Source organism: Empidonax traillii, unplaced genomic scaffold (assembly GCF_003031625.1).
Source record: "Empidonax traillii isolate 1590-97213 ecotype Southwest subspecies unplaced genomic scaffold, ASM303162v1 scaffold104:size2570737, whole genome shotgun sequence".
Taxonomy (NCBI): Eukaryota; Metazoa; Chordata; class Aves; order Passeriformes; family Tyrannidae; genus Empidonax; species Empidonax traillii.
The window spans coordinates 379,061-391,243 of record NW_020955297.1 but is presented as its reverse complement, the minus strand read 5'-3'; the positions used below and the strand labels follow the sequence as shown (position 1 = coordinate 391,243).

Genomic DNA, 12,183 nt, shown 5'->3' with positions numbered 1-12,183 from the left:
CTCCGATCAGAGGAAGACAGGTGGTGGTATTGGTGAGCAAAGAAACATAGGGAACTGCTAGTTCCAATACATTCGTTGCTGATAAAAGGATGGGAGCAATTTTCCTGTTTTTCTTTGGGTTTTTGGTTTGGTTGGCTGGTTTATTTGCGTGTTTGGATTTTTTGCTTGTTTATTTAAATTAATGAATTAAGTAGAACCAGAACGGCTCCATTCACACGCGTAAAGCATTCTAATCCAGGCAGCAATCCCAGGAGCCAGAAGAAGCACAAGACAAAAAACCACCAGCTCTACTCAGCACAGATGAAGGCTGAAAAAGGACTGTGTTATCAAAGGCCCCAGAGCATCAAGAAATATTTTGATCAAGACAACTGTTTAAGACAAGAGCAGTTTGGGAGCACAAAGATATTTCCTAGTAAGTGCCAATAGCACTGTTGGTGGTCTACCCCTCTCACTAAACTTTTGTCACTTGATCCTACCTTTTCGCCACATAGCAATGTGTTTCTGAGCCCATACAGGGAACAGATACATTTTAACAAATCTACGCCAGCTAAACAGGTTAAGTTCTAACAAATAGCAGGTTCTGGATCATGATGTAATCTAGTTGAAAATGTCCCTGCTCATTGCAGAGGGATAGGACTAGATGACCTTTGCAAGTCCCAACTCAAAGTATGCTATGATTCTATATCGCGCCATAAATTCTTGTACTTGCAATAAGGAAGGGCAGAAGGAAGATAAAAAAGGTACAATTACCTTTTTTGAATCTGGTGCTGATAGTTCTGCTAATGCTATGTTTTAGACTCAGAACAGCCCCGAAAGTAACAGTTAAACCTTTCAATCAGGAAACAAATCTGCTGTATATCTCCTAATCTGCAGCATCCTAACAGAAGTTCTGTGATGTGGAGTCAACCTGGGTGTTTTTTTACCACTTTTTTTTTGCTGCTGTTAATCAAACTACTGAAAACCACTAACAACTGGGATCTGTGCTGAAACAAGTGAAATAACCAACTGGACCTGTTGGTCACTGCATGAAGCAAGTCCTAAGGGTGATGATACCCAGACAGAGAGAGGTACTTGCCCGTCGGCCGTGGACCAAGGCTCCCTGTTCATCTACAGGCTCCTCCTTCTCCCCTTCTTGTTTCTCCTCCTTCTCTGGCACCTGAAAGAGAAGCCCAGTCTTAGTATTTCATCAACACCCAGTACCCTTTTAAAGCTATGAACATTTCTGCAGCAATTTAAGCTGCTAAAGATTTGAAAAAAGGCTTCCTGCAGTTTCTGTTCTGCGGACTCCAGTGCTATTGGATCAGATTTCACACCACTGAACGATAACAATATACGTAACAAGGGGCCAAAGGTTTTACCTCATTGTCACTGACTGCTGCAGGTCCCTCAGGAACTTCCTCCGTTTGCTGACTGTTGTTCTCATCCGACGCAACGCTCTGCTGTTCCATTTCTAGTTCCTTCCGACGGGCTTTTCGCCGGCGTGTTTCTGCCCCAATTAGTGTGCCTAAAACAGGTGGAGGTAGGTGTTCTGCAGCATTTGGGCTACGTTTCTGCACAGGGCAATTCCGGTTCCCCTTGTGACACGCACAGTCCACTTTATAATTGCTGCTCCAAAACACAAACATAATTCGTGTCACTCTTCATTTCTCAACCCTCGTACAGAGACATTCAATGCATCTCCTACTAAACATCTCACCACGTGGCAAAGCAAGGACAGCAGGCTACCTTATGGCCTCTATTGTAGAATATGCCAGCAGAACTGGACAGAATAGCCGGGAAATGCAATTCAGTAGAAAACGGAGCAAAATGTAGAATGCGAGGAAAGGGCTGGAGGAAGATGTCCAGTCCAGGAGGGCAGTGGAGAGCTCCCGGGCGAGGTGAAGGACTCACCAGATGTTGTACTCATAGTCAAAGGCGATGGTAACCTCTGTGTCCTTGGCAATGGTGGCAACAGCATAGATACATAGGTGGATCATCCCATCGGCAATCACATGACGAACCTTGTTAAACAAAGTAAATAGAAACTAACATCTCCACACCTTGCATTTCCTACTTCCAAGAGGAAAGCCTCCTCCTGCAAAGCAGCTTTTATCTGTTCCATGAATAACTATCCCAAATTCTCCACAGGGAAAAGCCTCCTTCACTGCTTGTCTCATCCTGTGCTTTTCCACTCACACCTACTCCCACCTGCTTACCCTAAGTATCATTCTGAAGCTAATGCAAAGACATAAAAGAAATGTTTCTCTTCCAAAACCTCCCCTCATGTTCCCAAACTTTCTCATATTCCAAGTATAAACCATCAAATGAGCAAGAGAATTTACTCTATATACTGCATTTTAAGTTAGGGAAAGCACTAAGCTTATGTAAAACATGTATTTGCAGTTACAGTGATGGTGAAGAAGGAATTTACCTCAGCGTTTGGGGTGCAGGAACGCCTGATGAACCTGGCATCATTGCCAAAGGTGCGGGCATCAACACACATTTCAACACCATTGAACTTGGAGTAGAACAGCACGAAGGGATATGGCCTGGAGAAACAACAGAACACCTCAATCCCAAAGCACCCAATTCCCACGGCACTCATAACAGATATCCCCCACTTAACTGGAAGCAGCCCTTGCATCAGCGCTACTGCTCTGGGTGCTTATGCACTTCCATCAATTTAAGAGACCTATTTCAGAGGGTTTGGTCCATAAGCTGAGCATCAAGCTGAGGTGGTATATTTGATTTCACATTTCTATGGATGGCACAGCTGACAAGGCCCTGCAAGTGAACATTATCCCATAGAGACACCAGTCTCTCTGTGCCACGATGCTCTCACATTAATCACTTCATAGTACTCTTACTTTTTGAAGAAATGCCCATTGACCTCGAATTGCTGTCGTAACATAACCTTCCCTCGATACTCAATTATAAGGGTATCTAGCGCCAAGTCTCTTGCTGCCCTCAGGATCTTCCGGTGCTTCTGAACCCGAGTCACCCTTCCCAGCTGCAGCTGTAACAAAACCCAGAGCAAAATATGAGAATTTAAACCAAAGGCCTCTTACTCATGAATATTTTACCCACATGAAAAGAAAAATTACTCTAATAGCAATAGAGAGAAACTTTGCCAGTGAATACATTGTTTATTCTGTAACATTTTAGTAACAATCAATGACCTTGATAATACTTATCAAAAGCCAACAGTATTTATTCCTTTGCTTCAACACTTAAGTCTGATAAATCTATCAGACCGAGTATTTCAGTCTTGCAGCCAGGAGGCATAACCAGACCTGTCACTTGCTGCTAACAGGGAACTGCTCTGCAATTATGGCCACTTTCACAGCCAGAATAATTCAAATCTTCCCTAAATTGTGGGTTGTCGCACATCCAGAAGAATGCTTTTCCTTCTGCAGAGGATGTAAATTTTAGCTAACAGGCCAAAGAATTAAGTTGGCAATTTCCATCTCCATCCAGAAACTTCTTTACATCTGTCTGCTCAACTAGTGCTGTTGATTTTAAATTTTTTAACATGAAACAAATTTTTAACAAAGTAGTGACAGTTTGTTGAAGTGTCTTTACGTAAAGTCTACAGCTCTATTACAATGGATTTTCACAACAATGTGTCTTGACAGCATGAAACCACAACATTCTTTAAGTACAAACATCCAAATATGACACATTTTATGGAATAATGGAAGGGATATTATAAGCACTAGGGCAGAGGAAAGACTTCTTCATAAAAACAAAGCACTTCTCTTACTAAACAGATTGAACTTCTTTGCAAGTAAAAATTACATGAAGATGATTGGCTGCTTTGCCACAAGTGCTGTGCCTGTTCCTTCCTAAGCATTCTATTCACTGCTGAGAACGACCACTTCTGATACTTTTCCACAGTGAACTGAGGCATAAGTGTTCTTACTTCAGTAGTAATGACAGTCATGCATCTAAATTAGAAGTAAAACACAGGAATTTGTTACAGGTGTAAGTTCCCATCTTGTTAGAAACCTGTTAGCTACTGAGCAGTCTGCTCACGTGGGTAAAACATTAAGTGGTCTTTGTACTGTCCAACTGTGGTAACAAAGAATAAATAAATGGGACTAGATTTCTTACTGCATGATAGAAGATAAGAAGTTAAGGAGATAAGAAGATCTGAAGTTATTAAACGAATTAGGGTTGAGACAAGTTTGTCTCCAGTTGAATAATTTTGTTTTTACATTACCACTCATTTGCTGCTATAGTTTCTCACCTGGCCCTACACAGGAGGGTTGGACCAGATGACCTTCAGTTGTTCTTCCCAACCTAAAGTGCTCTACTACTCTGTCAATACTTTGAGTACCAATAAGATTGTATCTTTCAGAGATGCACGTTCATGCCTGGTAGCCTGCACTCTCACCTCTGCCCCATGCTGGAAAACAGCTTGAGGAACATGGGTAGGCTAAGGTGGGGTGGGTGGGAGGTGGAGAAAGTCCATGAAGGAAAGAGAAGCTCTGCATCTGCAAAACTTATTTATCTGGGTTTGGTAAAACAGGAATGATCTCACAGTTTTTCTGATAAGACCCTAGCTCAGCTTGTTTTCATTCTCTGAATTTAGAAATATGAAGAGGATTAGCTGCCATGCTTTCATGTGTGAAAAGAACAAATGATTTTATTCATGTCATAGGGTAGGGATTGCTGACTGCTAATCAGCCAAAACTGTTCCGATATGTTTGCAGAGCAACATCTGCATAATACTCAGAGGCTTTATTTTATAAAGGCCCTTTTGCTCTTCACTTCAGAATGTGAAGTCAATCAGGGGTTTGAGCTCAAGTCAGCAATTATCAGAGGCAACAAAGGGCAAATACCCTGCGTTTGGTTTGGCAACAACAGGCAGAAAAGTGATTCACAGTTTTCAGTCTGTCGAGCAACTGGCAGTAGCCAGGACTAAGATGATTTTATTCAGGACACTAAACAGCTTTATATTTTCAGAAGTTTCCCTTTGCATCATTAGGACAGTTGAGAACTGGTTTACCATATAATCACCAAATCATCTAGGTTAGAAAAGCTCTCTAAGATCACTGAGTTCAACTGTTAACACAGCACTGTCCAGTCTGTCACTAACCTACATCCTTCAGTGCCACAACCACATGTCTTTGAAATACCTCCAGGGGTGGTGACTCCATCACGTCCCTGGGCAGCCTGTGACAGTGCTTGATAACCCTTCTGGTGAAAAGATTTTTCCTAATATCCAATGTAAACCTCCCCTGGTGAAACTTGAGGCCATTTCCTCTTGTCTTATCCAAAACATTCCAATGACCAAAATCCCATATTCTACATGTATAACCCTTAACCCATCTTTCCCTACTCCTCCTGGCTTTAGGAAGCTTTTAGGTTACCCTTCCTTCTTCTATTTCTCAAGATTTTATTTTTTTTAAGGATACACTTGCATTACTGCTGAGCCAAGCCAAACACCTCTCTCAACCGTCAAGAGTATGCAGGGCATATAAAACATTATTTTTATTCTTTTCTCCTCTCTCCACAGTCTTCCTGGCCAAAGAGAGCAGTGATGATACCCATCTACACACAGGTGCCAACTGCATATTAACACAGCCTCGTGATTTTCTTCTAGCTCGAAGTACCTATTATCCCTTATCTCGCAGAAAAGCTATTTTTACATTCAGTAGTAATATCTAGTTAAAAGACAACTGATGCAAACCAAAAAGCCTTCTCAGTTTGTCTACAAAAAAATGAAAAAATGAGTGGAACAAAAATGAGGATGAGAGCACACACCCCATGCCTGTGCAGGCTGCCCCCTCCTCACAACACTCCACAGACACCTGCTGAGCAGAGAAAACAGGACATCAAGAGATGAGAAGCAGCAGCCCAGGACAGCCAGTATCCAAGAGCAACAAAGCCAGTAAGTCCCTTTACACCTTCTCAGCACATACAATTACAGGGGCTTACCAACAGTTCCTTTATAGTAACTCCAGATCACTCTTAAATTTGCAACTTTCTACCTTTGGTTTCTTTGGGATATATCACATTGCAGTCTTCTCATTTGGAATGCTGGCCATTTTTCCCTGTGGGAAAACCTAGGTCTGTACTGGGAAGGGAGAGGCCAAGAGAGCATGACAAGAACAAGCACATTTACGTATGTTATCCTTTATAATCTTCTGTCCTGCTGTACTTTATGAAGGTGATAAGAAGAAACAGCATGTTTTATTACTCATTCCAGGACTTTCCCTAAAACCCATGTGAGGGACATAGAAGAGGTTAAACTTAGTCTCAAAAAATACTAAGATTTCTAGAGAAGCAGAACTTTTTCTTCTCTATGTTTCCTGAACTGCTTCCTTTAGGAAGGCTACTCAAACAGCCAACAAGAAATGTTTCTCCCCAACCCCCTCACAAATATTATTCATTGCAGAACTAGAGGTAAGAGTTGAAGAAAGCTGAGTCCAAAGTCCTCTTTCTGCACTCTCCCTTACTGGCAATATCTGTGCTCCGCCTGAAGTGCTTCACCTGCCTGAAAGCAGAGGGAAAGGTGGGAGGGAGCACGTGAACTTCACTGAGTGGTGAGTCAGTTGATACAAACAATGAATGATTCAAGCACTAACATATACCTGATATTCAGGTTTCTGACTTTGCTCCCCTTCTACAGAAAAGGTGCTCCACTTGTGTTTTGGAGCCCATCCTTTCAGCTGCACCTATCTGCATCCTCCAGGACAAGGAAGCCCCACAAAGCCTGAACTGGGTGGGAATGCTGTGCTCTGTTCAATAAAGCACAGACCAGATGAAACAACAGATAAGAGTAGTAGTGGGGAGGACATACACCACACAAACACACAATCTTCCTGTTTCTCCTTGTTTACACGTGCTCCATAAAGATGGTAACGTGGAAAAGTTAGGAAGAGACATTTCACTAAAATCAGTTGTAGTTGTGCAGTATTTGACAGTTACCAAAATCCAAATAATAATCCAGAAGACTGAAATAATGTTGAAAGGTTCTTTCAAATGGCCTTCCACACAACACGAGCCAAAAAATAAAATAAATAAAGGGGACTGGAAAACTCAGGTGGAAAGCAGGAAATTTCCTGTCTCCAGTAAGTGATAGATCTGGTTCTGCCTCAAGTCATTCAGTGAATACAAGTATTTATGGTAAAGTAACTGTGAACCATATCAGAAAACTGTACAAAATATTCCCAACTTAGCAACACTGATTTAGTCAAATGCAAATATTTCCAAATCTTAGCACTGGCATCTCTTCTGATTCAAACCCATGCCTATTGGTCTGAAAGGACAGACCAGCTGGGACATTGCTCACCACGCCCATGCCTCACAAACCGAGGACTGACCTCCCCCACCCCTCTGTCACGCTGCTTCTTACCTGCATCTGGGACCCAATGACAGTGTTATTGCAGGCCAGCTCTGTTTTGTTGATTGTGTCCAGCATAGCAGTTTTGCCCACATATTCTTTATTGGAGTTGAGGTGACGCTCCAGCAAGTTCTGCACATCAGCACTGTACTGGTTCGTGAAGGCCTCCTCGTACTGGTCTGTCCAGAGGCGTATCCGATTCTCCCACCCTTCAGCTGTGTTTTCATCCAAGGCATGCGCTTCAGAAGGGGAATTCTGCACCAAACAGCAAAGAGTGAATGGCCAGTTCACAGCAGGAAAACCCATCCCCAGTACTCCGAGCACACGAATATGCTACAAAAAAAGGAGAATCTGTTCCAAGCTATGTAAGTGCTGGTGATGAGGACACATTTTTCAGCACCTGCACCCTCTAGAACACTGCACAACAGTTCCACTTCGGAATTTGCAGAGAATTCTGTGCAGGACTAAGCCCTCTTGAGAGCTAGTACTTGGCACTGCTATATAAAATAAAATTAGGCTAGTACATGGCCAGGGAAAAAAAAAAATTGAGTCACTTTAGAAAAATAATTAAGTGGATTAAAAAAGCAAAGGAACAGAACACACAAAGGCAAATAAATCTTATGTAGGCTTGTCCTACAGTCAACCCACTCCTGTCCAACATAATGCTAGATGATGCTGACTGCATCTCAATCTTCACAGTGACTGATCCAGAAATAGTTCTGAATCTTCGAGCTACGTGGTCAGTTTCAAGAAACTGAATGTAGAGCACAGGTTAATACCCAGAGGGTTAAAACTGCAAGTCCTAAGCAGAGTAAGAAGAGAGGGCAAAATCAGGTAATCCGTTTACACTGTCTTGTAAGGGAGGGGAAAACAGAAGCTGGTAGAAAAAAATATTTAAGTTTAATTCTTTACTTGACAAAAGTTAAATTCAACAAATATTCCAGAGGTCAGTAACTCAACTGGTTTCATAAGGGACCAAGGTATATGTGACACCAAGATCTTAGGGACAAGGACAACTGAAGAGCAATCATTATTTTCATCGCATATATAAAAAAATTAGAGTGTTCTCATGCATTTTTCCCTCTCAAGGCACTTGCATACTATTGAGATGGTGTGCACACACAGCACAGGGCTGTCCTCTTTCCTCTGAGCCACTGCTGGAAGTCACTGCCAGCTACAGGACTGGGGCCAGGTGGAACTGGGCAAACTTCAAGGCACCTCTCGTGTTTCTAGGAACACAATTAGCTCAAAGTGCATTTTTTTTTGGTCAAATAACCTTCCTGTTTGCTAGCCACACCTGCCACTACTGCAGAAGTCAGAGATAAAGATATTGTCCCATCCACCCCTTGTAAGGGAATGTGGAGAGAAACAAGGCAAGGGACTCCCAACAATAAACTTATGAATTCCTTTGATGTCCAAGCTTGAAATATGGTTGATGCAATCAAACAATAACTGCCCTCACAGAAGAGCAGCCACAACCAGTTCTACATCCCTTACATCAAACACCTCATTCCCAATGCCATGAATCAATCATCTCTCAGAACTGGGCAACATTATCTTACTGAAAGCTATCAGAAGCAAAAGAAAGGTTCAAGGGGCAATTGCTGTGATACTCTTTTATAGACCTGCTTGAGGTGCATGGTAAGGCTTGAGTTTATTCCAAGCCTGGTCCTGCAATCAGAAATTCCTGAGGCAAACCGAGAGAGGTACAAAATATAGGGCCCCCCTCAACCATCATCACAGAGGGTTGTCAGTTTTACTCACCTTCATCCTCAGAGACTTCCGTGAGCCCTCTCGAAAGGCCTGTCCCACAAAACAAAGAGAGAGAGAAAAAATACAGTATTGTATATTTCCTCAGAATTAGCATCCCAGAACCACACTCAATCTTACTCCAGCCCTTAATGAAAGTCAGCAAGAATTACAGGAAAACCTACACAAGAAGCAACAGACTTGAACAAAAAGACTCTGTAATGCAAATCCAATAGAAACTGCTGAAAAGCTTCATGGCAAGAATTTCTGAAGTAAAAGAACTTGCCTCACACTTACTAAAAGTGCCAAGATGAAAACCAAAACTGTCTGGACTAAACCCACTTGTTTTGATACAAGAAAGGTCCAGCAACAGAATCAAGCTGGTTCGCAAAAAAAAAAAAAAAAAAAACAACTCAAAACCTCACCTGGGCTCCAGCCCCCAGCCTTTTATTTAATCAGTGCCTACCAGAAGAACTTCAAGGGAAACCTAACCTGTGGAAAATTATGGTAAAGCTAACAGATGATGGGAAAGAACCAGCTGCTCACACACTTGCATTCCAATATAAGCAATTCAAAATTATTTCAGTCCCCAAACCCTCACAAACAAGACAGTAAAGTCATCTCTCAACAAATGTTCATCACTACCTACATAGTTTTCCACACAGGCACTATCTCTGTCCCTGAAGAACAGTGCCAAGAAGCTCTGCAGCCCAAATTTCTCAACAAAGACTGCTAAGAAATACCTCCCTTCATTTTTCATTCCATTAACAAACTGACCCTTTGCCACAAACAGACGGGACTCCACAAGCTTTATTCCCAAATCCTAATACAGAAAGGAAAATACGTAATTGAGTCCAAGCTCTGAGCATGAATGGACAGTATTAGGAAATAAGGGTGGAGTTCCAGTAAGGTAATTTTTAAACCAACAGCCACGTACTCTAGCAGGTCACAAATACAAGGCATCACATTATTGCACCAGAAGGAGCAATTGCTGACAGGACAAAAGTTTTCTTGTCTACTGCCAGTTTGCCAGCCTGCTCCTAACAACACTCCACACAGCATTTGGTAGGAGCTGCAGCAACCCTGTCTCACCCAACATACCTTGATCTTTTTGGCCTTCGGTGCAGTGCGAGCTTTTTCCGTACTCCTCTTCCTCTTCTTGGGTTTGGTCCTGCGGACGCGGTTGACGGTCAGCGTGATGCTCGTGGGAGTGTGCTGAGTGGCCGTGTACAGCACCGTGGAGGGAGAGAGTTCTTCATCCCAGCTCTCGGTTGCGCTGCTGTCCCCGCCTAGAGACAGAAGTGCTTCGTTAGCAGCGGCTTCTCATCCCCGAGAGCGCAGCTGACCCTCACGCCCATTTCCATCAAGACGACTGGCTGACCCTGCATAACTCTTCCCTGAGAGAACTGTATCACCTCAGTTTTCCCACCCAAACTGGGAACAGGTCTACCAAACTTCTGATATGTCACAGAACGGCACCGATGAAAATTTTCCTTTTCTGTTCACAAGATAATCTGATTTTCCCAAGTGCTAACTGAGGTGAAGGGTAAGGAGAGGAGAAAATCCCAGTGATTGGGAGGCAAAGAACATTAGCGGGCAGTCATCACAGTTAGATGATTACAGCATCCAAAAGACAAAGGTCTAATAGAAAGAAAACAAAAGTCACCATTATCAGAATTACAGCCTCCAACTCACCTGACACGTTGTCCTGCTTCCGGCGGCGGAGTCTGATCACCTTCCCCCTGCTCATTCCTCTGCCAAAGGAGAATGCACAATTGAAGCTGGTTTGTAGGAGTAAAGTCACTTGAAATTCAACAGGATGTCACAAGATGCGTGCCCTCAGTGGGGCCCAGGATGGTAAGAACATCGATTTAACATCCTCATCTCCACTCCTGGTGCCACCAACACTTGTCAGGCTGACAACGCAAAGGAGCAGGGTCAATAGTGGGTAAAGCACTGGAAAGAACTCTCCAGTTAGCAAAAGGCACTCTGTCCCACAGCCCAAAGGTGACACGGTTCAGTATGAGAAGTCAACACAAGGAGCAGCCCAGACCTGCACTGCACCAAAGCTTACCTGCACTTTTCACACTTGAGGAGGAAACCATCTTGGGAGACACTGCAGTGGCACCAAGTGGGAATTGATTCTCCTTCTGAGGAGCTCTCACTGTCCCCGGAGTTCTCCTCATCAGGCAAGTGCAGGCCATTCAGTTCTGCACGAGGTATAATGGTCTGGACAGGAGGAGAGGCTGGCGGCGTTGGAGGAGGAGGGGCTCCGTAATTATGATCCTGAAAATGAGTATTTGCAGTACTACTTTTAACGTGAAGATACAATGCCTAGAAACTGAAGTCCCAAATCCACAGTTCCCAGGTTAATATTTAACTGGTGTAAAACAGTAGCCTGAATTCCTCCATCTACCAAGAAGGTAAAGCAATAGCTCTGGAAGATGTGAATGGTTTCCTTCAGCACCAATGAATTAAACTCAAAACCTATGAAAACAACCACACTATTTCACCATTAACTGTTGTACTGCGGAGATTACATCAGTGTTTAAACAGTGGAACCAGTTGCCTTGAGATGTTGCAGAGTTTCTGCCTGCTGAGATATTTCAAACCCAACTGGACATGGTCCTGGGCAACTTGCTTGAGTAGGGAGGTTGGATTATGTGATCTCGAGAGGCCCCCTTCAACCTCAGTGATTCTGTGACATCCTGTTCTTCCCATAGCTTCAGGCTATACTCCCACTCTTCCTGACTGTTCATTGACTCTCATTGTTATAAGTTACCACTATGAAAATCTGCGCAGTTGAAACAAGTATAAATAGTGCACAATAAACCAAATTGGGCATAAAATTACCATCAGGAAAATGTTATATATTCATATATAGTCACACTTCATTCACATACTTCATTCAGTTAAAAATCTATCACCTAAAACGCTAATAAAGCTTGCGGTAGAGTATGCAGGACTTCACAAACAATAAACACACAAATGAAAAATGTGTGGCAGAACTCAGCTGTAACTCAGTGTTCCCTAATAAATAAACCAAAACTCCTAAGGCTTAACAGGCAAAGAACTATGGAACAAGGAAAAAGAGTAAAAGTAGA

The 12,183-nt window shown here is 42.8% G+C and overlaps 1 protein-coding gene across 2 annotated transcripts in view; it reads right to left on the bottom strand.

Annotated features, from left to right (window-relative positions):
* SETD5 (SET domain containing 5) overlaps nt 1-12,183 on the bottom strand; it is a 64,485-nt gene that overhangs the window by 22,715 nt on the left and 29,587 nt on the right. For both annotated transcript variants that reach the window (XM_027882243.1, XM_027882242.1), the window contains 10 exons: nt 11,154-11,365; nt 10,775-10,833; nt 10,181-10,368; nt 9,095-9,133; nt 7,343-7,585; nt 2,847-2,995; nt 2,411-2,528; nt 1,891-2,000; nt 1,359-1,605; nt 1,076-1,156 (listed from right to left, as the gene is read on the bottom strand). In XM_027882243.1, the coding sequence (XP_027738044.1) occupies nt 1,076-1,156; nt 1,359-1,605; nt 1,891-2,000; nt 2,411-2,528; nt 2,847-2,995; nt 7,343-7,585; nt 9,095-9,133; nt 10,181-10,368; nt 10,775-10,833; nt 11,154-11,365 (1,446 nt within the window). The remainder of the gene's footprint in view (nt 1-1,075; nt 1,157-1,358; nt 1,606-1,890; nt 2,001-2,410; nt 2,529-2,846; nt 2,996-7,342; nt 7,586-9,094; nt 9,134-10,180; nt 10,369-10,774; nt 10,834-11,153; nt 11,366-12,183) is intronic.